The sequence below is a fragment of the Prionailurus viverrinus genome, chromosome C2, assembly GCF_022837055.1.
Source record: "Prionailurus viverrinus isolate Anna chromosome C2, UM_Priviv_1.0, whole genome shotgun sequence".
Lineage (NCBI taxonomy): Eukaryota > Metazoa > Chordata > Mammalia > Carnivora > Felidae > Prionailurus > Prionailurus viverrinus.
In genome coordinates, this window is record NC_062569.1 from 109,708,901 (window position 1) to 109,736,795 (window position 27,895).

General features: G+C 36.8%; 1 protein-coding gene across 2 annotated transcripts in view; it reads right to left on the reverse strand.

Annotated features, from left to right (window-relative positions):
• Window positions 1–27,895, reverse strand: part of ZPLD1 (zona pellucida like domain containing 1) — a 552,784-nt gene that overhangs the window by 23,003 nt on the left and 501,886 nt on the right. For both annotated transcript variants that reach the window (XM_047875473.1, XM_047875475.1), the window contains 4 exons: window positions 20,973–21,086; window positions 6,172–6,392; window positions 2,571–2,752; window positions 1,091–1,163 (listed from right to left, as the gene is read on the reverse strand). In XM_047875473.1, the coding sequence (XP_047731429.1) occupies window positions 1,091–1,163; window positions 2,571–2,752; window positions 6,172–6,392; window positions 20,973–21,078 (582 nt within the window). In that variant the 5' untranslated portion in view covers window positions 21,079–21,086. The remainder of the gene's footprint in view (window positions 1–1,090; window positions 1,164–2,570; window positions 2,753–6,171; window positions 6,393–20,972; window positions 21,087–27,895) is intronic.

Below are 27,895 nucleotides of genomic sequence, written 5' to 3' on the forward strand. Positions count from 1 at the left end.
GGAGCTTACATGTATAAATCAGCAGATAGGAACTTTCCAATTTAAAAATACTGCTCAAAACAATAATAAATATCTGTTCATATTGGGAATGAATACTGGCACATATTTGCTGAGTATTATAGAACCAAGTAAGTTGGCAGTTTCTCCTTGCAGAGGAAAGTTTAGAAATGACAGAAAGGCCATCTTCATTCCAATACATTTTAATTTGTTGTTTAGAACTCAGTGGTGTCAGACTACAAACTTATAAACATGATTTTTTAAATGCCTTTGGAAAATGTCCTACTACAATATTTATAGCTCATTATATTCAAAGTATAAAGCACTGACTTTTAAATCAGTTGCATGAATTATAACTCAGTGCCATGATGACATGAATAATAATGTAAAAATCAGATTCATAATTTACCAAAATGTTGGTTGATAGATTGAAAAATTGATATTTAAATCAGGCATTTAAAATGTATGAATAAAAATTTTTAATCAACATGAAAATATCATTTGGGGGATTAATGTTAGAGTTATAAATAGAAATCCATGTATTTTTTACGTTTTCCTGCCACTGTTGATATTTACATGACAAGAGTTTAGACAATACTATGTAGTCAACCCAAACTATTTCAAATGTGACAGAATTGTCATCAGCCAAAATCCATTTTGAAAATATTAACACATTCATCACCAAGCGTGCCCTCAAGAGAAGTAGCATTTGGACTTTTCCTACCTTTTTATCACAAAAATATTACTGCTAACATCTTGACCCTGACTATGGCTAAACACACACACATACACATACACACACACATGCAAATAAATATATACATATAAATGTAGATAGACACTTGGAATAACTATGTAGAATCACATTTACAAAATAAAATCTAAGTCATTTATCAACTTTTAGAAAGCAATGGAGTTTTTAGTATACCTTTATCACTAGGATATATAAAAATGGTAGTAAAGGTGGATAAATGTTACCAAAGTATAATGGGGTTAATGTGGCCTTTGGTAGATTTTGATATAAAATCCATCCACATAAATGGCTCCTCAGTATGATGAGAGAGAACATAACATCCGTCACCCATCAACTTACATTATAAAGGAGCAGGTTCAAAGTGCTGACAAATGTACCATTGTTCTCTCTCACAGAAATAGCAGCTGAGGACCTAAAACAGATTTAGAAAAAGGAAAGCATTGATAGATTTTAAATTAAAAGTTTCAGTTATACCTTAATATTAGATTTAAGGCACTAAAACTCTTGAGTAAGCTTGACATACTTTTACCTAGGTCTGGAGTAGGCACACGATTTAAATCATTGAATGTATCAAAAAGCAAAAGAGACCAAATAAAGACAAACTGTTCTTTATGATCTTTTTATTTATAAAGGCATTATTTCCATTTTGCATTATATATATGAGACTTTAAAGAAAAATGTCATTCCAATATAATTTGAATCTGAAACAAATACATTTTCATCAATCCCATTAGAAGTTTCATAAGATCAAGGATTTTGTTTTACTTTGTTCACTGCTGGAACATTGCATGGCACATAGTAGAAGTAGAATAATTATTTATTGAATAAATGAATGAATTTCCATATACACTGCAACTCAGGAATGTGTTTACTGGGAAAGTAAGGTGGAACAGAGTGAGATGGTGACACCCTCATGGCCCACTTCCCTTTACACCTGTATCCTTTTGACTCAAAGCCTTTCTTTTCTTGTTTTCCAAGTCTTACTTTTCACCAAGATATTTATCATCATTGTGCCATTGAAACCAGCTGTGACTATTTTTTAACCGAAACAGAATGTGGCCTCCGCATTCCCTCATGACTAAGATTAAACAATAACTACACCCTTGTGATAACAAACCCTAGAACTGAGAAGAGAAAGTTTTCACTCAATCACCCCACTTTATCAAAAATATTTGACAAATCCAGTGACTCTGTTGTAATGTGGATATAACCCTGTCTTGGAGTATGTCCTCTGGGAAAAATGAATCAATACATGACTACAAACAGTCCATATCTGAAGTTCCTGGGCTCTGAGTGAGGCCACCTTTCTTGGGGGACCATCAGCACCTATGCAGCTGACACCTCAGCAAGAGGCACAGAGCCCCCAGATTCTGAGGCAGCAGAGTCCCACAGTGAGAGCATCTGGCAGAGTCTGAAGCCAAGCAGGACCCAACAATGCAGTGACTGTTCTATCCACTGGAAATAGTACACCTTCTGGACTGCATAAGCACTCCAGTGCTTGGGCAATTAGTGTCTTTGGCAATTCTGAAGGGAGTGAGGAGAACCCCCAGGCAGACATTTGACTAGTTGGAGCCAGTTTTAATTTGGGGGAAAATATATACATCTGATCTGTTGATATGGGTCATAACAATGTTAGATAGATAGATAGATAGATAGATAGATAGATAGATAGATAGATAAAGGACTTAATATAGTTTCCATTACCTTGAGTTTGGCTATTCTCAACAAATCCTGCTATCTTTATAAGTCCGTTCAGGAAAAAAAAAATGACTCAAATATAAAGACAGAATGTGAAACTAAGAATAGAACTTGAACTTACGAGGCAAGCTGGGTATTATTAACCAGGTATTCCAATGGATAACTACAACTAAATTTGTAAAGAAGCCCAGGTAGATAGCTGATGATTGTTGGTGGGTCTGGAGTATCAATGTATCCCGAAATATTTCCTATTTGTACTGAAGTTGAATTCCCATAAGCACTGACTCCAGGAATTGTGGATACCTGTTAGAATGGTAGATTAAGTTCAATGATTAAATAGCTATATATAAATCCAGGCATTTCATATGCAAAATAAAACATTAGACTAGATCATTTATTTCTTTTTTAAAAAATTTAATATTTATTTACTTTTGAGAGAGACAGAGTGTGAGTGGGGTGGGGCAGAGAGAGAGGGAGACACAGAATCCAAAGCAGGCTCCAGTCTCTGAGCTGTCAGCACAGAGCCCAACGCAGGGCTCCAACTCATGAACCATGAGATCATGACCTAAGCTTAAGTAGGAGGCTTAACCGACTAAGCCACCCAGGCGCCCCTAGACCAGATCGTTTCTAGCATCTGTTTCAACTACAACATGCCATGGCTTTGAGATTATATGCACATAATGCTATTTATAAGTGATTAATATGTCTTTTAACTAAATGAAACTTCATATTCACCAAAGACACTTTATTCATATTTCATAAGTAAGAAAGGAGACAGAGTACATGTTTAGAGTGCTACAATAAGTCATTTCAAAATGTTCACCAGTAGAGTCCAAATTCTGTGGCATGGCTTAAAATATTCCTGTTAACCTTATCTTGATTCCCACTTTCGCTTCATATCCCTGTAATCACACACTTGGTTAACAATGTCCCAGATGCAGGGGCGCTTGGGTGGCTCAGTCCCTTAAGCATCACACTCTTAATTTTGGCTCAGGTCATGATCTCACTGTGAGTTTGAGTCCTGAATCGGGGTAGCCTGCTTGGGATTCTCTCTCTCCCCCTCTCTCTCTGTCCTTCCCCTGCATATCTCTCTCTCTCTCTCTCTCTCTCTCTCTCTCTCTCTCTCTCTCTCCCTCTCTCTCTCTCTCTCTGTTTCAAAATAAATAAAAACATTTTTAAAAATTTCCAAAAAAATGCCCCAGCCAGTCACAAGGATCTCGTTAAGGCTTTGCACATGCTTTCTCTGCCTCCTTTCTCCCCTGCTTCACCATGATGTATCCTACTCTTTCCCTGGGTCTCATCAGCTTCCCTAGGAAACCTCCTGACTGTCCTACCGCAATGCTCATCTCCATTGTAGGAGGAGTCACAGTGCATGAGCGGTCTCTTAAACTGGCAGTCCCCTTCACCATAATCAGAACTCTTTGTGGGTAGGGGATCCCCTTAGCCTATGCCTTTGCATGGTCAGCAACACACAGTGACACCAGCAGCTTGGGGCCCCTGAGATAAATTTTGAGCAAATGCATTAAGGTCACAATTTTTTTTTTCTGATGTGACCATCTGAGGGTCTTCCTTTGTGGTACATACATGGAGATTCTCATCCCCTCCCAGGGTAACAGTTCATAGACAGGTTTCAAGGGGATGAACTCCCAGACTTTATATTAAAATATTGTCCATACGTGTATTTTCCTGAGACTGGATTATTCAATCCCACTAAGATTTAAGAACCACCATTTTAGGAATAATCAATAATGTTCTTGACTTTCATAATAATGTTGTTGGCCACCATTATAGAAATAATAATGTTCTCGACTTTCATAATAACACTCTATACTTTTCATAGAATAAAGCTCGTCCCATTACATCAACTACAGTATGATGCTCAATAAATACTTTTAGCAGATATTATGGAAACCTATAATACTTACTTTTCAACAAGAGAATAAACTTTATGCGTGAACCTGGAGTACATAGGCAAAGCTGAGGCAATTATCTAGCTAATTCATGAACAGGGCCAGAATTACTATAATTGAAACAATTTTTTTATCCTAATCCAGTGACGTAATAGTCTACTTAATTTTTCCCATGTAGGATTGTCCTTGGAGCAAACTCCAAAGCTGGTGACGTCTGTGAAAAAATGAAAATATATGCAAATCTTCCCCTCCTCTCACATTTGCCTGACTGGCTAGGTAAACATACCAATTCTTTGAAAACAGAATAAAACACACGTACACATATGTAGCAACTTTTATACCTAAATCATTCAACTTTTTAAAAAAGTAAACAGCAGGTGTGCACACACACGCCCACACATGTGCTCACACACCCAGATGCTTTGCCTGGCATTGCTCCTGAATTGTTTTCTTGGTAGCAGGGCAAGACTTAAATCCAGAGAAGAAAGTGCCATGAAGGAAAGACCCCAGGGTACGGTGGGAGGAGGGAAACTCTGTCTCTCCACGTGGGTTCCTCCTTTCACAAGGAAATACAGACATATAATAACCAGCCTGCGTCACACTCCCTCAGGCCCACCTCATAACCTCTCTGTGCACAACTCAGAGAGATGAATAAATGTTTTTAATAAAAAGAGTCAACAATACTCAAGCTGCAGGCTTGAAATGGTCATGGGCACAATATTCTAACTACCCTCTGGGAAAAGATAAAGAAGGAAATCAGAGAAATCTTTTTCCTGTCTCCCATCCCCCATCAAGTCTTAGAAACCCTGTCCTTAGAGAAATTAAGCCTTCCTCTTTAATCCCAAATAATAATTTATGAAGAGGAAAAGCCAGTTTCTCCTTATTCACTGTGCTAAGTGGTCATGCTCATTGGATCTCCTTTTTGTCTGTGCTAAGATTTACCAATAAGAATATATTTAAACAAGCAAAATGAAAAATAGTGCTCAATGAATTTCAGTGTAACACCCCTCAAATCACAATATTTATACTTCAATTAATTTTAATTCTTGGGAGAATCAATTCCTTATTCAATTCCTGCGTGTGTGTGTGTGTGTGTGTGTGTGTGTGTGTGTGTGTTCACTGCAAGCATAAATAATGAATCACATAGACTAGTGACTCTGTTTGGGGATGGAAATATTTGATTTTCACAATGACTAGAGAGATTTCCTTTTCTGAGCAATCTACTGGGATTTCATGAGTAAGACTGAGTATGAAAAACATTTTGAAATTCAAAGGACAGTCCCACACAATGGAGAATATCACACCGGAAATGCTGACAGTCCTCTTTCACACGACACTGGTGTGGATCATTCCACGGTAAACATGAAACCTAGGAGAGTCTAGTCTTCCCATTCTATATTTCATCTTTTTTTCTGAATGAGGTCACTAAGAGGCAATAGGCCAAGGGACCCATTGTCCAACTCACTGAAGCAAACAATTTCTGCATGATAAGACAGTTCCATAAAAAGCAGGAGAAACATAACTAATGATAAAGTGTAGAGAAATATTTATCAATGTCACTCATACAAATAATGTTGTTTAGAGTAGTGTAGCTGATCTCAAGCCCCTCTACTGCTCAGCTACAATAAGGGGAACTATCATTGGAAAATAAAATTGTATGTTTAAAGCCTCACGCAAGCAACGGAAGTGATTTGTTCAGTTTTATTGGAATTTCTTCCTGAAAGACAGATTGGGCTTCTGATGATTTCATGAAACAGGGAGAGATTTTTGTTGTGACCCCAAACCTAGCACAGGATTTTACACTCATCTTACCACTAAGTTGTTTCCACAGCCCTCCAAGGTGCTGAGATTGATTATGAAAATGACCACCGCGGGAAAGGTGTTGTTATTGATGAACCCCCTGCAGTGGGAATCCCCGTGCCTTCCGTTCAGTGCCAGATCTGTTTCAGAATAACCCGAGAAAAGTACTGTGCAAAAATTAATCTTCATTGTAATGGCCTGCACCCCACAATAGACATTGATGTCTCTTTCAGCTGAAATAAAAATATATAGAAAGCAAATATTAGTCACAAAAGCACAGTGCAGGATACAAGAATAACTATAACATCCCCTAATGTAGTTACTCATCCCCTCAGCCTGTTTAACTCATTCCTATGTTTGAATACACCATGATCCAATGTGAAGGTTGTTAAGAGAAGTAACCAGGGAAAATAGTCTTGGATTTAGCTATTTAGGAGTTATAAAACATCTCTGTTTCTTTGTGTTTGATACACAGAATATTTGCATTAAATGTCAGTTGAGTGTTACAGAATGATTAGAGAACTGAAGGGGCAAAATCAGGTTTGCAGAGAAAATTCAGAACCAGAGTAATTATCTGAATTATTCAGATAACCTGTCTAGAGTAGTGAGACTCACTGCAAGTGGTAAGCTTTCCCAAGTATAAGGAAGAAGCAGTTAAAATCCCTCATAAGCCATATTGCTGAGCATTTTGGTGTTTTGTAAGCCATCTTACCCAGGATGGAGAAACATAAGCCATCCGTCAGAATTCCATTTTATTTTGCCTATATTAAATTACTCTAGAGAGAAAGGAATGAAAACAAATGTGCTGATACTACAAAAAACATGCATAGCCTGCTTTAAGAAAATTTTGCCAGTGACTATGCCAAAATAAAAGGAATGAACTATGCATGGAAATTTAAAACATCATTTTCCCAGTTTCCATGACTATTCTATGAGTTATCAGGTCTGTACAGGTGAGCATACACACATACACACACACACACACACACACACACACACACGTTTTCATACCTCTATGTAGTTATTTTTCTACATGTAATGAAGAAAATATATGCAGCAAATGGAGAGGTTGGCTGCTAGGCAATTCCCCAGAGGCAGAAACTTACTTTGATTGTTTTTGCTATCTGTTACAAGTTGAATCATGTGCCAAAAGATGCAGTGAAGCCCTAAATCCCAGTATCTCAGAATGTGACCTTATTTTGAAACAGGGTCATTTTAGATGTAATTAGTTTAGATAAGGTTACACTGGAATAGGGTGGGTCTCTAATCCAAAATGACTTGTGTCCTTATAAAAGGAATGCCATATGAAAAGACAGAGACGTAGGAAGGATGTCATGTGAAGACACAGAATTGAAGTGATGCATCAATAGCCAAAGAATGCAAAGATTGCCAGCAAATGACCAGAAGCTAGGAACAGGGAAGGAAGGATTCTACCCAGAGCATCAGAGAATATGGCCCTGCTGACACCTTGATTTTGAACTTCTAGTCTCCAGAACTATGAGGCAATAAGTTTCTGTTTGAAGTCACCCTGTTTGTATCACTTTGTTATGGCAGCCTTAGGACATTAATGCAGTAAGCTTGCCACTTTTTAACACTCCATTTTACCACTTAGATAAAGAATCAAGGGGTGCCTGGATGGCTCAGTTGGTTGAGTGTCCGACTTCAGCTCAGGTCATGATCTTACAGTTCATGGGTTTGAGCCCCACATCGGGCTCTGTGCTGACAGCTTGCTCAGAGCCTGAAGCCTCCTTGAGATTCTGTGTCTCCTTCTCTCTCTGCCCCTCCCCAACTCGTGCACTGTTTCACTCTGTCTCTCAAAAATCAGTAAGTGTAAAAAAATTTTTTTAAAGAACCAAAAATAAGCATCAGATTTTCTAAATGTGGATACAAACAAAACAAAAACCGACTAAGCTATTTGGAGAAATAAAAGTGTTTAAAAAAGAAAACAAGCAAACTAAAAGATAATTTTACTAAATTAGATGATGTTCACCTAAGTAATATGCAAATATCATTCAAGACTTTTTGGCATAGAATTAATTCACTTAAATACCACAATTCTAATCTAAGGGTAAAAGTGTTCAACAGCGCATTTCTTGGGAGTATTCATTCTCCATGGTGGTTTTTGATGGCTAAGTGAGTCATATTTTGAAAATGTGAATAAGTAAAAATGAAAATTTCTATGTTTGGTTATGATTTTAAGCTCATTACAAAAAGAAAGAAAATCTTTTTCATGGTTAAAGGTAGAGAGAAAGATGGAAAATCTTCTTCATGGCCAAAAGATAAATACTAGCCTAATTATTATAGAAAACTTCAAGCAATATTCCCTTCATAGGTGAATTCATTATGAAGTACAGTAGAGGAAATAATAAGTACTACTTAAAATTGGGAGAATATGTCTATCAGTTTTCAGCCACATTAGCTGTTTAAATACAATCATAACTTTTAATGATGATCTTTACTAAAATAATAGAGTTCATTTTAATAAATGTTTGAGTGTTTAGAATCTTCAAATTACATAATATATATAGACATATGTATATATGTCTATATATGTGTGTATATATATATATATGTTTATTTATTTATTTTGAGAGAGAGACAGTGTGTGCACACACATGTGAGCTGGGAAGGGGCAGAGAGAGAGGGGAGAGAGAATCCCAAGCAGGCTCTGTGCTGTCAGCACAAAGCTCAATGTGGGGCTCAGTCTCATGAACCATGACCTGAACCAAAATCAAGAGTTGGACATTTAATCGACTGAGCCACCCAGGCTCCCACATCTTATATCAATTGACTGCTCTCCATCTATATGCTATTCCTTGGCTCATGCCACCATTATCTCTTGGCCTAGAATATTATATTAGCTTCCTAACTGGCTCCTTTATTTCCACTCTTAACCCTCTCTAATTAGCATAGCTGTTAATACATGAATCTAATCATGTTGCCTCTCCTCAAGTCTTCAAAGCTATTCATTTCATTCAGACCAAAATTCCAAATCCAACCAAGTCCTCAAGACTCTCCATGATCTGCCATCTTCTTATCTCTGCATTCACATCTCTCTCCCTACTAGTCCCTTGCTCCCTATATTTGTTTCACTGAATTTTTTTTTCAGTTTTTTAAATGCATCACAATGAGTGATGAAAGCCAGAGTAGCTGTTACCTCCTGGGGTGGAAGTGTCTAGAATAAGAGAAACAAGAAAAATTTGTGGAGTGATAAAAATGTTCTCTATCTTGATCTGGTTAGTAGTTATGTAAGTACATTCATATGTTAAACAATTGCAAGGTGCACCCTTAAAATTGGTGCATCTTATTTTATATAAATTATTCCTCCACAAAATGCTGTGAGCATTTAAAAAAGCCTAGTACAGATTTGCACAAGGCCATTAATTCTCTTTTCTCTGCTTAGGATGTCTTCATACCCCCAGTCTTTGTGTAATTAACTCCTATTTATTCTTCATGTCTTGAATTTCATTGTCTTTTCCCCAAAGATTTTCCTGATCCAAAATCTAAATTATGTCACTCCATTATGCTGTCATATAGCCTTAAAATCATGTATGTGTTTGTGTACTTGTATATTTATCTTCTCTATATACTGAAAGTCCCAGAAAGCAGGAAGCTATAATATTCATTGATGTGAGTAATGAATTACTTAATCACATGAAATATTGGAACAACAGACTACACTGAGGATTTACAAAGTAGTGGTACTTATTCTCAGATCATAGTCCATAAGAGGAAATAGTCATGACCCAGTTTGACAGAAGGATTGGGCAGAGAGCTATGGGGTAGTACAGCAAGTGAACCTCACCTAGGCCAGCTGGTTAGGAACAGCCTCTTGGAGAAGATGCCATTGACCTGAGTTTTGAAGTACCAATAGGAGTTAGTGATATAAAGGAGTAGAAATTTTATAACACAGAGGGGACAGTGTGAATAATGATACAAGTGTGAAATATGCTGAGCCTGGTTGAGAGCTGGACAATTCTGTTGTCATTAGAATTTAAAATACAAAGGAGGAAATGGTAGAAAATGAGGTCAAGTGGCAAACACAAGGGCAAAACCACAGGAAACCTTTTCATACAAAATGGTCTCTGTAAGATAACAAAATATCTACCTCAATGTCGATCAAATCTTAGCTTCCAGGGAGTTCACTAAGAACTCTCTTGATGTCCAGTAGATAGGAAATTAGTATCACTGCATTACATGTAATATCACAAATGTACTGAAGTGAATATATATCATTAAATACGTTACAAAGGGGAAGTATCATTCCCTGTAATTTAAACCATCTAAAGACTTCAGCTTCTTCACCTTTGAGAGGAATTAACTGATACTTAGAATAGCTTCATAAATGGCAAAGATGACTTTGTCCAGATGTAGAGCTCTCTTCAGTTTTCTGTGTTTAACTGAAGGCTTGTAACTCCTGAAATGGAACTGAATTTGCTACAAGCTGATCCCACTAGGAGATATGATAACAAGAGAAACGCTTTTCCCAGTGTAAGAAAAGAGATCTGTTCAAATCCATCCTAACCCAGTTTTCTAAAGACTTTTCACTGTCCCTTCTGAGAAACACATTTTTTCCTGGTTGTAGATACTAAAGACATCCATTCAGCACAACTTTTTCCATTTGTGATGCTTTGAGGAGGGAGAAGAGATACTTTAAGTTGCTGAAGGGCAATTTCTGCCAAAAGAAGACAAATTTTTTCCTCAGAGTTAGTGAATAACAGTTGTTCTCAACAACTAAATTTTTTGGAGCCTTTTTATTGTCCAACCTCTGGACTGAGTTGGTATATCCTTTTGAACAACACTTGAATATGAAGCAACTCAATGATTACAAGTTAAAAACAAAAATATCAAGAAATAAATACCTTTAGATTTTTGATTTTTAGTGTTTTGTGTTTAAACATACAAAGCATTATTAAAATGGCAGGCCGGCTTAGAGCTTATATGCAGTTATACTGCCAGAATGGCTATTTTTCCTCTGATGTTTTAAACAAGTTAAGCGTTTCACAAGACTAAAAAAATGCAGTATTGAATTGAATTCAGGTAAAAAAAAGAAGTGTTCTGCACTTCTCTCACCTATCAATCAGGCAATGAGATTATCTCACATTTTTGAAAATTATGCAAATTTTAAATATCCTGTCGCTGTCAACTATCTCTTACCACATAAAAAAATGTGTCCAGATTTGGAGTTGAGACAGCATTGTTACCATATAAATGGGAGTAAAGAAAGGATGAATCCAATTATCCATATGAATAAAAATCTCGTTCTACTTCATTCCCAATAAAGTTCCATTCCTAGAAAACCTAACTACACTTTTCCCTTTAGGCACAATCACTGACAATATATTTGTAGCATATAATTCATATATCTAACAAGTATATCTAACTTTGTTCTTTTCCTCAACAGTTCCATACGCAACTAGTTTAATTTCAATGGCATATAGATGAGACTAAAGATCCCCAGCTTTTGATAGACTGAATGATTTCATCTCAATACTGTTGAGACCTACATTTCTTTAACTAGCATCAGAATATTTATTTTAACATTTTCTAATTGTTACCTGGAATAATCAGAGCACAGATCAATACAGTTGTTCAAATAATTTGTACACACATATTCTACAATACAAATATGGCAACACCTCCAAAAATTGGGCTGTAGACTGGTACTCAGCCCCACAAAGCAGTGGCTCAAAATGTTCTAACCTGAAATGTTCTAACCCCTAACCTGAAAATGTAAAAATATGCATGAAAATCAGCAACTCTGGGGTCAGTGCATAATATTAAAAAAAAAAAAAACAAAAAAAGGTGAAGTACACAGGAGTTTAAAACACAAAATCAGTACCATCAGGTTTTTTTTAATTTTTTTTTTAATGTTTATTTATTTTTGAGAGAGACAGAGACAGAATGCGAGTGGGTTAGGGGCAGAGAGAGAGGGAGACACAGAAGCAGAAGCAGGCTCCAGGCTCTGAGCTGTCAGCACAGAGCCCGATGCGGGGCTCGAACTCACAAACCGTGAGATCATGACCTGAGCTGAAGTCGGACGCTCAACCGACTGAGCCACCCAGGCGCCCCAGTGCCATCAGTTTTATACAAGCTGGAGGCTATTGTTCCTATTTATTTTCAAGACCTAAACTACATGCCAGTTCATGTCAACAAAGTATTTTTAAAAACCATTTATTGTATACATATTACATGTCAGTCTCTGTACTAGACTCTGAAGATAAAGGCATTAGTAACACTCCTTTACTTCAAGATGCTCATGTTTAATTCAAGGAGACAGAAAAACTAGACAATTATAGTGCAGCTTACTAAAGATTAGGCTTATATACCATATTATATACAACCATGTGTCTACAAGGTAGGAGTGCTTGGAAGGGATTGTTGAGAAGAAATAAATTCCAATGGTCTAAATTCTATAAGAAAATGATTAGATGATGGCATGAATGGATCTCAAACTGATACTCAGATTTCTAGCTTTAGTGGGTGACTAGATTATTTCCTGAGATAAAGAATGCAGGAAAGAAAAATGAAAATCTCAGTTTTTGAGAGGTTGAGGTATATGTGGGACACTCAACAGAAATGTACAACAGGTAGTCAGAAATAGGAGTCTACTATTTGGAGAATAGAAAAGAGTAAAAAATATAAATTTAAGAATACCAAATACTCAACGTATCACTCATAAACAATAATAATAGATCAAATACCCAATGATAGAATTCAAGTAAGAGGAGAAATAAAAGCTGAAAACAGAAAAATAATATATACATTGTCCATTAATGAGACTTTCCCTCTTTTCCCAATGGAAAGTAATAGTTCTCTGGAGCTCTACCTTGCATCCCTTTAACTGTGACTCTACTGTTCTGCTTATATTATATCTGGGAATGGATATTTGCTTTCCCAGTAGATTATGAACTCATTGAAAGCTCTGGATTTTCCCAGAGTGCCTAACAAATACTCAACAAATGTCTATTAAAATTTGCTTAATTCAATTCCTTCACAAACAGCACACACGGTTTCTAACTTTTAATAAGTTCTAAGATTCACAAATATGTGTGCAATTAATACGATTTCATCTTTACTGTTCATCCAGAACTCATATTTCCTATCTGTACTCTGCCACGTGCCTGAGATGATTCCTGTTTTTAGAGTTTTAGACAAGCATCAATATCTTTAATGTCAGATATTTTCTGACTTCCAATTGAGAAAACTCAACCCATTAAGTATTATGAAATTGATAGATTTTTTCTATTTTGGGGGGTATTTAACCTTTTAAAATAAATTAGTCTTGGTAGCCTACTATCTTGCTTTATTATTAATGATTTTTTAAAATTATTCTCCTTTAACAGTGATAGATTTGCTGATTCCTATTGTCATTAATAGCAAGCAAGGGCTTGACAGCCACCTGGGCTGATATACACAGTGTGGTTATGTAACAACACAAAGCAAGCAAGACATCTTGAGTACCATGCTCTAAGCAGCACTTATTACATTGTGCATATATATCACCATTGTGAATTTTATTAAAATGCAGATTCTAATTCAGTAGCTCTGAGATGGGACCTGATTTATGTGTTTCTCACAAGCCCCCAGGTGATGCCAATGCTTCAAGTCTCTTAATCAATTGAACTGCTTAGTCACATCTATATACTTTGGGCAGAAGCTAACCCTTGGGGTGGATGCTATCTGGTGGGATTAAGCACTGCCACCACATACCTATTTGTATGATTTATATGCTGGCAAGAGGGAGAAGGTCGGCTGAAAAAGGATGAGAGAAATGGAGAGAGAGGAGAGGAGGAATCATGAAGGAGAAAATTCCTTTCCTTGTGTGAGGAACTTTTTTTGTTAAGTTTATTTATTTTTGAGGGGGAGGGGCAGAGAGAGAGAAGGAGAGAGAGAATCCCATGGCAGCGCAGAGCCTGACATGAGGATCAATCTCATGAACAGCAAGACCTGAACTGAAATCAAGAGTTGGACACCTGACTGACTGAGCCACCAGGTTTGCCGAACTGGTTTTGAATCTCAGTGAAAGAGGGTTCGTAAAAAGCTTTGTGAGCCTGAGTCCAAACAAATTTATTTTAGTGCTCAGGTGGCTGTGTGTGAAACAAAGTTGGGAATAGGATCAGTATTCTGCTCCCACTTCTACCCCATTCCGTAAACCATAGCAGTTTAATAACTGGAGGAGCACCTCAAATGTCAACCATGCTGTGGGCACTCGCCAGAACAACTGAAGGACACACGGGGTGGGGGAGGGGGTCTGTTGTGAGCAGGTGGAGGCTCTGTGCAGGTCAGACACAGGTACTCCTGTGAATAGAATTGTATCTCTATTCATGGACTGGTTTATATGCATTTAAAAGTAGCATTGCGTTGAAACTGATAGTATGAACCAAAACCTATTCAATGTAATAGGAGGAGTCTGTTCTGTATACTGAAGAGTACACTGCTTTGTAGTGCCATAGAAAATCTAACCTGCAAATAATCTACTTCCTGAACTCCAATAGACATTCCAAAACTAATTTATACCATCCTTGCAGATTATAAGAGTAACTTACATATCATTTCCACTTCTATCTCTCTAAAATGAGAGGAGTAATATTTGGCACTATATAAACTTAAAACTGCTCAGAGAACAGATGCTATGTTCATTGTTTTAACTCATTTTTTAAAGATACTTTTACCCTTAACAAGAGTTTATACGATATTGAGGTTTTGGAGCTAAAAGAGCAAGAACTCCTAAAGGGGTATTGATTTTCATCTACACAAAATACCAGCAGCTGATGAAGAATTTAAGGTGGATTAGGAACTCAAGTTTCCTCTCTACACCGAATGGGTTTCTTGCCACCTTGGTTTTTCACATCTGTTTCTCGTTAGCAAATACAAGCTGTCGTGTCTAGTGCCTCAGGAAATTCATATGCAGTTTGAGGCAAATTTTGCAGGCTTATATTTGCACTAGCTCCTCTACATTCTCTGGAACCAGAAGAGATTGGTCATCTTTTTCAGGCAGGAGAAAGCATATGGGTTTTACTTATACAAGCAGAGGAAGCGAAAAACTCATGCAATAAAAAACTTCTTTATTGAAATAAAAAAGGGGATGGACTCTGAATTATTCAGTTACTGAACTTGCTTGCCACTGCATTTTATCATTTAGAGTAATCAGGAAGTGATCAGCGGTCCCTGCCTGAATCACTTCTTCTGCCTCATCTGGTCTAGTAATTGCAATCACAGGTGCAAAGCAGAAGGCAGGCATTGTCTGGACAACTTGGAGACCAAAACACTACTACTATGTAGAAAGGCAGGAGAATTCGTCTTTCTTATCATAGAAAGCCCAAAACATGTTCCCTTGAATAATTAGTCCATTATCCACTCTGACCTCATCTTTGGGCACAGAGAAATGCAATGGTTAATTAAGCAAAGCCTAACACAAGAATAGAGAGTTCATTTTGTTTGACCCACCCCTAAATTCTGTGAAATTTGTGATGCTTAATTTTATTTCCTTTGGAACATTGGTGTTTATTGAAATATTAATAGGTATTAGGGAAAAAAGATTTCCTTAGTCAAGTAGGTACTAAAAAGGCTAAACAAATTCTCCTACTATATGATTTTTCAGATTCGTTACTGTGGTAATTCCCATTGTGATTCTGTTAAACTTAGTATTCAGAATTCACTTTAAGGCATCATGGTTTGATGGCAAGAGTCTTAGTTTTACATCTCTGTCAATTTCTAGCTTTGCATCATTAAACAAACGCTAATCCTCCATTTCCCCATTGTAAAATGATTTTAAAAGATTTTATAGGTTTATCTAAGGAATACAAGAAAGAATTAGTAATGTGTATATCACTCAATACATTGAACCCATTGGTTTCTTCCTTATTAGTGTTTAAATAGAATATGAATAGTTTAAATAGAATACAAAATGACAAATTATGTAACACTGACTTATATTCAGTTTCCCATGAGTGGTTAGTTCACCACTCTTATGGTGTCAGGCCACCAAATTTCTGGTGCCACAAACCTAATCTTTCCTTGATGGTCATTAAAGACTTCTTAGAAGCTAAGGCTAACCCTTATATGCTACCATCTTCCAAAAAAAGGAGATAGTTCCAGAAGGTGTGTGTCAGTCATAGAGGCCAAATGCATTTATCCATATATTTAATTTAGGCCAAATAATTCTGTGGTACTCTAAAAGTAAACTATGGTTTGAATTTTATTCTGGGAAGAGCACTACCATAATGCCAGTGGAGTATAGGTCTGTTCCCTGCTATTGGCTTAGATAGCCAAGAGTTAACTACCTTTAAAATAAAATGGTATCCCTTTAAATTTAAAATGAATTAGACCATGGCAGTTCCCTTGGCCCAAGGATAAATGCCATGGAAATGAAAGAAAATAGTTCTAATGTCATAAAACAGCAAAGGTCAGATAGGGTGAGATGATTACTTTCATCATTATTAGCATTACTTTGCATTTAGATAGCCCCTCTCCTTTGCCAGACTCATTCTCATTCTATCCCATTGCTTAGTATCTGAGCAGCTTGTGGAGCTCCTGATGATATCAAGGGTGATCCTGATGTGGAAGAGAAGCCACAAGTCAAGAGGGGAGTGAGCAATTAACCTTTATGCTTTATTTGCTCATTCTGGTCTTCTTCTGCAAACAACCTGCAAAAGTGGGCTCACTTGAAAATAACATCCATATAAACTTAAAGCCTCTCCTGGGACTTTGGAGTTATCTGGATCTTAGATTTTTTAAATACAGATTTTATATTGCAATAAATAAATTGCACACACACGCGCGCGCGCGCGCGTGTGTGTGTGTGTGCGCGCGTGCATGTGCGTGTGCATTTGTTAAGTCTGGGTATTTGCTGTCTAAGTGGAACAGTACTAAAAGTGCTAACATGTATAAGGTCATATACAAATTAAAAATAAGAGGTTGAATTCTCCCTGTTTAAAATAAGGGAAGGAACTTCTCCCTCCCTTTTTTTTTTTTTTTTGAAAAAAGAAATATCTGTGACTTCTTTTTTTTTTTAATTTTTTTTTCAACGTTTATTTATTTTTGGGACAGAGAGAGACAGAGCATGAACGGGGGAGGGGCAGAGACAGAGGGAGACACAGAAAGGGAAACAGGCTCCAGGCTCTGAGCCATTAGCCCAGAGCCCGACGCGGGGCTCGAACTCACGGACCGCGAGATCGTGACCTGGCTGAAGTCGGTCGCTTAACCGACTGCGCCACCCAGGCGCCCCCCTCCCTTTTCTTAAACCATTTACATCAGACAACTTATAATTCTAAATACTTCCGCCTTTCCATGAATCCTAGGAAGACTAGAAAGGCCTCTGTCAGCTTTATGACCTGAGAATCTTTTTCAAGGATCTGGGAACCATCTTTTGAAAATATAAACATCCAGGAAAATAACACTCCTACCTCACAGTTTCTATGGGAGTGCGAGATCCTAACCCAAGAGGAAGCATGGCTCAAAATTACAAAAGTACTTCCTTTTGGGAAGATACAAGTTTACTTTTCCTCTAGATAAAGCCAATATGCTAACACAGATGGTCATCCCAATCACCAGGTATATTTAGAATGAACTATATGTGACAAATGGTGCTGTCAAGTCCTCTTATTTGAGGACTAGTTATGGTTTATCTTGAAAATATATGTAATGGGTTGCATCTGCTTGGCTATATAAAAGACCAAGATTTCTCTCTGTGCGATCTCTTGATGGATTGCTTACAATGAGCATCACATTCTGGTTAATGCTTGCTCAATGATAAGTGTTTTCATCTCTACTGTCTTGCAGAGAGCATTTCTGGATTGGGGGAAGATTTTATTTTTAATTTTATTTCCTAACACAGACCTGTGCTTTTAATTAGAATAATGGACTAAAGAAACTAATAGTATATACTATGTCAGTTGTTTTTAACCATGAATGCATATTAGACTCATCTGCAGGGTTTAAAATACAGATAGATTCCCAGCACCACAATCAGAGATTTGGACACTATATTTGGTGTAAAACAGTGGAGTAAACACTTTTAGGCTAAAACACTTTTCATAACTATCCCAGGTAATTTTGATGCAGGTGGTCAGTGGGCACCACTGTAATTGAATGTTTTAACATCATTTTTAAATGTACTGTATTTCCCTATGCTGTCCTACTCACTTCCTGGCTCATTTACATCTTTTGTTTACAAGTATCTAAGTACAACATCAGCTGGATCCTCTCTGCCTGGAAATCTTTTTACCTTTTGGCCTTCTTTTCATGCATAACAGGGTAAGGCTTGACCACTTTCCCCAGGTCCTGACCTCACTCTCTGGGCCCTCACTCTCCTGAGGGCCTCTGCCTTCCACATCACGATTAGTATTCTTCAACTTCCCTGCCCATGTCTTTTATTTTTCCTTCTCTCCTAAATCAAAGAAACAATTACCAGTTTCCCAATGTCAACTCCTCCACCTGTATCTTTGCTCTTTTCCATATTTTCTTTCCTCATTACATCAATTATTTTCTTATTGGTAATCCTGATCTCTGAATACTTTCCCTTTACTCGTGTATACTAAATTGCTTCTAGTCCTCTAATCCCTAAATCCTAAACTGCTGGCTCAGGTCACTCCTCTCTTTCCTTCACCACCAATGTTATCTAAAGAGTAGTCTATTTTCCTACCTTTCAGTTGCCTGTTTCCCGCTCATTACTCACTGCACAGGGACTCAGATACCACACAGTTATCTTTGGGAGCAACCTCTGTCCTCAGACCCAGGTCCGTATTTTCTACTATTGGATAGAAGCTGTCATTATAAATTCTAGAAGCTCCTCAAACTCATTATTTCCCAGACCAAACTTCCTTTCTAAAACATGCAAATGCCCTAAACTTTTGGTGTCAGCAGTATCAACATGCAGTTATCCAAGTTCATAACATCATCTAAGACATCATCATCATCTTCTCTTTCACCTCCCCAATTGAACCAGTTCTCAAACTCTGTTGAGTCCAACACAAAAATATCTCTTAAGCGCTGTCTCCTGCTGCTGTTCCCACTGACACTGCCTTCGTGGCATTTCTCTCTGCCTCTAGTTTCTTCCAACTTGATTCTATCTTTTGCTTCTCCCAAGGTTGGCTTTCTAAAACAAAACATGATCATGTAAGATCCTTAAAAAAATGTGTTTAAAAGGACTTAATGTGTCTTCATCACCAAGAAAATAAAGACAAAATACTGTCCACAAATAACGCACAAAGTCTTCTTGTCCAAACAACTGAACCTGAATTTACTCATCTCTAGCTGTAATTAGTTTATAGGCTATATGGAAAAAGGGGAGAATGTTAAATAACAAACACATTGAAGCTGCATCAACCAGATCCAAAGTCAGAATTCCACATTACTTGAAGAGATAAGCAGCATTTTAGAAAAGCAAGTGACAGAGAGAAACTGTTATCAATTAAAATAGACTAAAGACACATGTCAACAAATACACTGTGTGGATGTTTTAAAGGCAATTTAGCTGAGTATTAGATGATATGTTAAGGGATTATCGTTAAGTTTATTAGACATATACAAAAGGGTGAAGATTTTGTTTGAGTTCCTTTCCATCACATATACATTCTGAAACATGAATAATGAATTCACTTTAAAATATTCCAGGGATGGGAATGGTAAGAAGGAGAGAGAGATGAAGCAAAATTTATGTGTTGATAATTGATGAAATTGGATGATCAGTACAATTACTTGTTTTACTAATCTTTACTTTTGTATATGTTTGAATTTTCCATTACAAAAAAACATTTTTTAAAAAACCCTCCTGCATGGTACTCAAAATCACTAACAACCCTGCCTTAGAATACCTTGCTAGACTTACCTTCAGATATTCCCCACCCTGAACTCCAGGTCTTTCTTAACCTGCCAAGCACTTGCATAGTAAGTCTGGGCTCCTGAAGACATTCCTGCACACTCTGGCTCTTATTCGAGAGCAATCCAGATTACCTCTCTTCATAAAAATTAGAAATCCCATGTCAACTACATAACTACCTACTAATTGCTCTATCCAAGTATGCTGTTGCTCAGGCATGCTCTCAACACAGGAGTACTGGCAGGTTTGAGAAATAAATAACATGACAGAAAGCATTTCAATTTGCATGGCAAACTTGGAAAAGTGATTTCAGACTCTCTAGTCTTTATTTTGTAAGTGTTTAACTGTGATTCTCTAACTTTAGCTGATATAAAAATGATGAATACTTAAATGAAACACTGATAATTCAGTAAGTAATCTTCTCACTGAGTGTAGATTTTAGAAACCTGTGGGACGTGTCCATCAATATAGTCAAAAATCTCATATCTGTCACAATATTGATGGTTGCTGTGTTATGCATACTGAAGTTGGCCTGTGTATTTTGGTAATGACCGTCATTGCACTGAAATAATATTTTTGAGTAATGTACTATATTTCACATTTTCTTAAGTATTATTCCTAAGTAAATCTATTAGCATATAAGGGCAGTTTTGAAAGTCTGAATTAACTTACAAGGAAGAAAAAGGCATCAATTAGGCAAATTTTGATGAAATTAGCCTCTCCCGATTCTATCACCCAATAACCAATATTTTTCACATTTGTGAGCAGCCATTATAATAATATTAACTATGATGAACACTTTGTATGTTAATGTGGATATAAATTACAACTCCAGAAAAATGTCTTTTGTCATTTGCCATTTGTTAATATCCACTTAATGTAGATGGATATCCACCCCCCTCCATTTTCCATATGTATTTAAGGGCCTTACTATTCAAATATAATCACTCTTTCAAGATATAATTAGAGAAAAGATTAGGTTCAGACTTACCAGGAAATCTACTGTGGAGGTTGGCGTCACAGTTGTAGCCATTAAACTGAGCAGACCCCAGAAGCACTCTACTTGTTAGAAGCAACGGCAACCATATTCGTTCCATTGCAAAACCTGGAAAAGAGTTATTTATCATGTGGACATCATCAGCCTTCACTCTTACTTACTGAAAAGATTGAGGCTGATATGAGCTCACTGTTGGATAGGCTGGCAGTCTATATACGTACAGGCAAAGCTCATTTAGGGACTAAGGATTCTGAGAAATAATTATCAGCAACAATGCAGAAATTTTGGTTACAATATTTGAAAATTATTTCCACTCTTTGGCATCAGTTTGCTAAGGGTGACAAATCCAGGCTTTTGTAGTGAAAGAACGAAGATATATAATAGTCATAAAGTTTGAAAAAGAAAATGTATTATAAATAGGAAGAAGTCAAACCAAATATTTCACAGATTAGAACAGTGTACTTAGACAACCAATCAATGTAGAGACAACTCTATACTTTAAAACACCAATATTCATGAAGTAAAAGGGATTCAACACTCAGTACTTGATTCTCAGAGGATTCTCAATATTCTTAATGACTAAATAATTTCAGGAAAAATTTCCCCTCAACAAAGGAATTCCAGACTATTGCTACTTCTCAAAATCAGTGGTTTGTGTATCATTTTTTTTTTCAGGAAACACAGGACTAAAGCAAAAGGAAGAACAGAAAAATACTATGTGTAGACTGACATCATGAATCCAATGACTCTTCGTTGGTGAATAAATAGGGCTAATACATATAAATGAACACCTTGAATTCCTAGGAGAAAGTAATGGAAAGTGATTTTTTAAGTTGTCATTGTGTATTGAACAAATAAATATAAATTGACTTTGAAAATTAAATACCAGTCAGTCTGGTGTCTAATATTTTATCCCCTGGATACCCTTTTTTGGCCAGATAAAGTGAAACCATCTTCCAGAAGCACCCAACTTATTCTCAGAGCATAGTTTGTGCACTGAAAAAAAAATCTTTTGGGTTGGTGGTTTTGGTCTGTGTGTGAAAAGCAAAAAGAAAATAAAATTGTAAATGGTTTACTCAAATAATTTAGTGCATTTTAAAAGCTTGGGGTTTGGGGAAGGGGTTATGGTATTTTAGCTGCCCTTAAAGATCTTCCCTTACATGATTAATCAAGTGTTTAGCAAAAGGAAGGAAATACATCTTGCTTTTGAGCCATCATTTTAGTATAACAAGTTTATGGTGAACAAAGTCACTTTGGTAAGGATGTGGGAAAGGAAGGCATGAGTTTACTCTTAAAAATAGACTGAAAAATATTAATTCAACAGGAACTTCCTTCCTTCAGCATTATAACATGCTACTCTGGCACGAACCTCATGACTTTTGGGAGAACAGCCACATGTCTAGTTGTTTCTGATTCTCTAGGACCTTCAGTAAACAAAAAGTTCACACAAATATCTGATCCAGGCTCTCCTGGCCATATTTGCACCATGTCATCATCTAGCTCCTCAAGATACCTCAAATAAACAAGAAAGTCTTGATCTCTTGGAGATTTTGGAATACTGGTAGGAAAGAGAGCAGCTTGTTTCTGAGCAGTACATCCCACCACACACACACCTAGTAGATGCTCTGCCATACCCTTCTCATGCTGGGTCCCATTGATTCCCATGAGGCATTGGAGACTCTAGACTCACATCATTGTCTTCCAAGCTAGAAATGCCTTCCATGCATAGTGATTCACAGAGTGGGGAATTTTCACTGATGAGTTATTTTTATTTTGAAACGCTGTGTAGCTTTTATATTCTTCCACAGGAGGAAAAAAAACCACTTACTGAGAGGACACTATGCACAAAGAAGGCACTGTGTGCCAGGTCACTTGCCTATTGTCCCCCATTCATATTGGATGAGATTGGAATTATTACTCCATGTACAGAGAAAGATGAATAAGTCTCAGGGAGGTTAAGTGCCATGGAAAACAATTGGGGAACCCAGAATTCAACGGGTATTTCTGCTAACATTTACTATACACACTACCTAAATATCATCTGTTATTTTAAAAAAAGGTGTCATTTTGGCTGATATTTATCATCAGTTTCTTTTCTTTAAATTTATGAAGTGATAGATCTTTAATAGATATTTTCATCTGAAAATGGATAAGCAAATTCTTATGTAGTGAATGCAACCTGCTTAAAAGATGTATTTTATAGTGTGGGCATTAAGAGGGAGAAAATCATTTCTTTTCAAAAAATGGAGAAAAGGCCCTGATTGTGAAAACTGTGAGAATTATCATTATAAACTAAACTGGACACATCTAGGTTTACCAAAAATGGATGAGAAACTCGTGCTATTTGAAGCAACCTACTAACAGTGGTGGCAAAGTCTTAGCTTTATAAAGTTAGATCAGATTTGAGGCTGTTCAAAAGTGGCATGCTTCCCTCCCTTACACTTTGAACAGGACTCACAGAACTGTCGTGAAGATTAAAACCCTTGATAAATACTTTTTGATGAAGAGAAGACAGAGGTAGACAGCATCTTATTTCAACAAAATATACACTAATTTTGATATCAGCAGATATGGATTCAATCCTCCCCCAGTCATTCTCTAGATTTTTCGTTTGAAAATCAAGATGATGATCACAAGACTATAAACTGTAAGTGCATAAAAAACATAGCACAGTCTGGACATACAGAAGACACTGAAATATCAGCTTCAGGGTCACCATGTATTGATGTGCAAGTTGTCCCCTGCACAAGTACACCCAATAAGAGGGATAGTGACAGGGCTTTTGCTCCCTTGGCTAAGACACATGCTCTGGAACTAGATGGCTCAACACAAAGGTATCCCATGGGCTAGTAACAGCTCTGATTAGTTGAATCACATTATAATATCATTTGTACTGATCAGTCTGTCAATATTAAGGTACATTAAGCAGGAGATTTTTAAAGGACACCCACATCTCTTGTGTAGGCAGTATCCACATTTTGATCCCTGTAACAGTGGCAGAGATTATGGCATTTTCAAGACTGCATTTATATTCCACCTGCAAGTTAAAACAAAATGATGAACTATTAACTTGTATACTTCCCACCTTCAAACCTATCTCATCATTTTCCCTGCACACAGAAACCCTAAACATCAATGCACAGAGGCAAGCTTGAAAATGCTATCTTGCCGTAGCTCCTAAAGTTCTTTTCTGAAATGGGATTGCTTGGGATTTGGACTATTTTGAGACTCTTTACATTCATTAAAGCATAAGGTCCTGTTTGCTCAGTCTCCCTAGCTCCTAGGCGAGTATAATTCTAGATATGTGTATCCAGTCCTGGTCTGGCTAAAAAAGTTCAGTTGAGTTTCATGTCACAAGGTAGAACTTAATTTCTATTGTCCACTCTTGTGTGACGTGCAGTGGCTGCTGTCCCATTGTGGCTCCAGCAAACTGGAGCTTGAGCAAAGGCATTTCCCATCTTTTCCATCATAACTAAGTGCAGCAACCAACACCCCAGTGACTGGTACTAACTGTGGTGTGAAAGACTGCCTAACACAGCCAATATTACAAAACATTAATAGCAACTTCGTAGATAATAAAAACCTTGATGATTAGTGAGCACAAGCTTCATGCATGTGCTTCTTAGCTTTGTATCTTTATGAATTTAAATTGATGGGGATAGAGGAGAGAGAGGACAACCATATGCACAACATTGAATTTTAAGGAATTCAGATGTATTAATTTTAAAAAGAGACACTTTCATCTCTTAAATTAGTGTAACAGGCTCTGTATTTCATACTTAGAAATACAAAGGAGGGGCGCCTGGGTGGCGCAGTCGGTTAAGCGGGCCGACTTCAGCTCAGGTCACGATCTCGCAGTCCGTGAGTTCGAGCCCCGCGTCCGGCTCTGGGCTGATGGCTCAGAGCCTGGAGTCTGTTTCCGATTCTGTGTCTCCCTCTCTCTCTGCCCCTCCCCCGTTCATGCTCTGTCTCTCTCTGTCCCAAAAATAAATAAACGTTGAAAAAAAAAATTAAAAAAAAAAAAGAAATACAAAGGAAATCATGGGCTAAGTGATTTTCTGTTAAATATGTCAATATTTCTCATGTTAAATTTTCTTTTTAAAATGACCACTTCTAAAATACAAATTCTGATTTATTTGCATAAGATTGAGGATGAGTCAGAAAAATGTAGTTTCATTGTCAATTTTCACTCAATTTTGTATCAATTGATATAGTTCTGTCATAAACACTGTTCTCTAATTTTATACACCTGATTCTTTTTTTTTGACCTTCCTTTTATTGAGATCTGCTACGCCCCAGGCACTGTTTTTTGCTTAATGTTCAACTATTAACATAGATTTATTTTTTACCCATGTTACAAATGTGGGAACTAAAACCTAAAGTTTTTTATTAACTTGCTCAGGGTCACAGATCTAGTAAATGACAGAGTAGAATTCAAAACAAACTTGACCTTTGGAATTATTACACTATTCTGTTTGCCTTAATTGGAGTTTGTCAAATAAATAAAACTAATATCCTGATAATTTTCAGAAAGTAAATTACATTAATAATGTATGCTTAACATATGCTTCAAACCGAATCTTATGATTGAGGCAAAATATTTTTAACATCTACATAATTGTCATGACTATTTCACATAGGCAATGAGTGCATAAAGAATATTCTTTTCACAAATTGTCTTAATGATAGTACTAGTGAGTTTTAAGGATATACAGTGTTCCAGATTGGATTTTTTAAAGTACTTTATACAATTATCTAACTATGAGATAGGTGATTTATTCATCTTATTATGGGGATGAGAAATGTGAAGTAATTTGCCCAAGGTTAAACAGAAAACCAGTGTTAAAATCAAGATTCAATGCGCAATAACTCCAGAAACCACCCTCAACTATCACGTGGCGTTTCCTTCTAGAAAGTAATCCTACACTTCCCAAATGGGAAAATGGCAATTACTTACTAAATGTGATCAAAATATATTTATTCCTACATTCATGTATTAAACATTATTGAATGCTTACACATACCTGGAACTATCCAGGGGAAAGAGGAAGGGCTGAAAATTTTTGTCTGCCTAGAACTTACATTCTAGTAAGGGAAATCAGAAGAAAACAAAATCTATAGGTAAAATACAGAGTATATTTGTGATAAGCACTTTGGAGAAAAGTAAAGCAAAAAGAATGATAGGAAGTTCTGGGGTGGCAGGATGGGAGTATTGAAATTTTAAATGGGGTGGTCAGGGATATATAATCAATACATATAAATTAAAAAAAAACTACTTTAGTTATGAACTGTGAGATCTACTTGTTTTTAATTTGTACTTCACTTGTTTTTTTTTACACTATTTAGGCATTTCCCAAATAAAACAGACTTTCAGTGCATAAATTATTCTCTGGGAAAAACTTGGACATTTTGAACAGCTGCATTAACCTTTTCAAATGAATAAAGGTGGCCCTTAGTGCCTGAGAAAAGTAATTTATTAAATAGCACCCCTGTGACCTGAGAAAAAGTGAACATGTTCAAAGTGCTTTTATCTACTCTCAAGAAGTAACTTTTGCAGAAACAAATGGGTTCAATGATTTATCAGTTTCATACTTCCTTAATTTTACTGCCTTCATATAGACCATCTGTAAGATACTGTTCTAGTTGGGAAGAAAAATAAAAAATTCAAACTAAACATCTCTTCAAATGTTTAATCATCATGCTAAGATTTATGCATTTTTTTCACTAAACTAAAGCTGATCATTTTATCATACAGATTTACAAAAATACAAAATGGGCCTTCACATCAATGATTTCCCTAATTCTCTCGTTGTCACCCCTCCTCCAAATTTATTGGCCACCGACTCTGCAGAGGCTTGCTGACTTCTACTGGGGGCATAACCTCATTCCTGGTGCTTCTGTGTCACACACCCCAAGCCTGCCCCTCAGAAAAGATCAGAAAGTGTTCATTATACTTTAAATGACTGGAAATAGCTTAGAGTTCCCAGGAAAGGGAAGGAAAAGAAATATGTGTATTTTAACAGAGATCAAAGTTTAAGTTAAAGGAATAAAGTCCTTCCAAGAAACCCACAAGACCCAGGTGAGAGATGGGGCAATAAGGCACTGAATTTTTACAGGTAGGCAACTGTCCTGCTGAGTGAAGTCTCAAAGTGTTACACAGTCTTGCTTCTAGAAAAAGGACATATTGGTCCACTCTCCACAATCATCAGTTTTATTATTTTTTTAAGTTTATTTATTTGTTTTGAAAGACAGAGAGCATGTGCACGAGTGGGGAGGGGCAGAGAGAGACAGGCAGAGAGAGAATCCCAAGCAGGCTCTGTCCTGTCAGGGCAGACCCTGACCTGGGGCTCAAACCCATGAACCATGAGATCATGACCTGAGCAAAACTCAAGAGCTGATGCTTAACCAACCGAGCTACCCATGTGCCCCCACAATCCTCAGTTTTAAAGTGCTGGATGCCATGATTATTTAATGAAGAAACGTGTTTTCTGTTGGGGTGTCTTGACTGAAACTTGGTACTCTTTATTTCCATGTTCCACTTGGACATTAAAGGCAATGTATGTATTAAAAGGAAAATTAAAATATAAAACTTTCATCAGAAATATCCATTATCATCTACATATACATTCTTTAACATAGAGTGTCCTTGTCTTGCTAAACAAAGAATACAACTCACTTGTACTTTCAGAATAATTCCTCAAAGACGGAAACATGTTTAGCCATCAAGAAGACACTCAGAAATTTTATGACTAAAGATGCTGATGTATACCATGAAAAAATATAAATGCTAGAGGCTGTTCCTAAAAGAAAAACCAGCTCTGATTTTCTCTGACACAAAGTGAATGTTCATTTATTTCCCTTTGCCTGCCTTTCTCATCTGTCTTCCTGTGGAGGGTTTTCTTGAGTAATCTATAGAA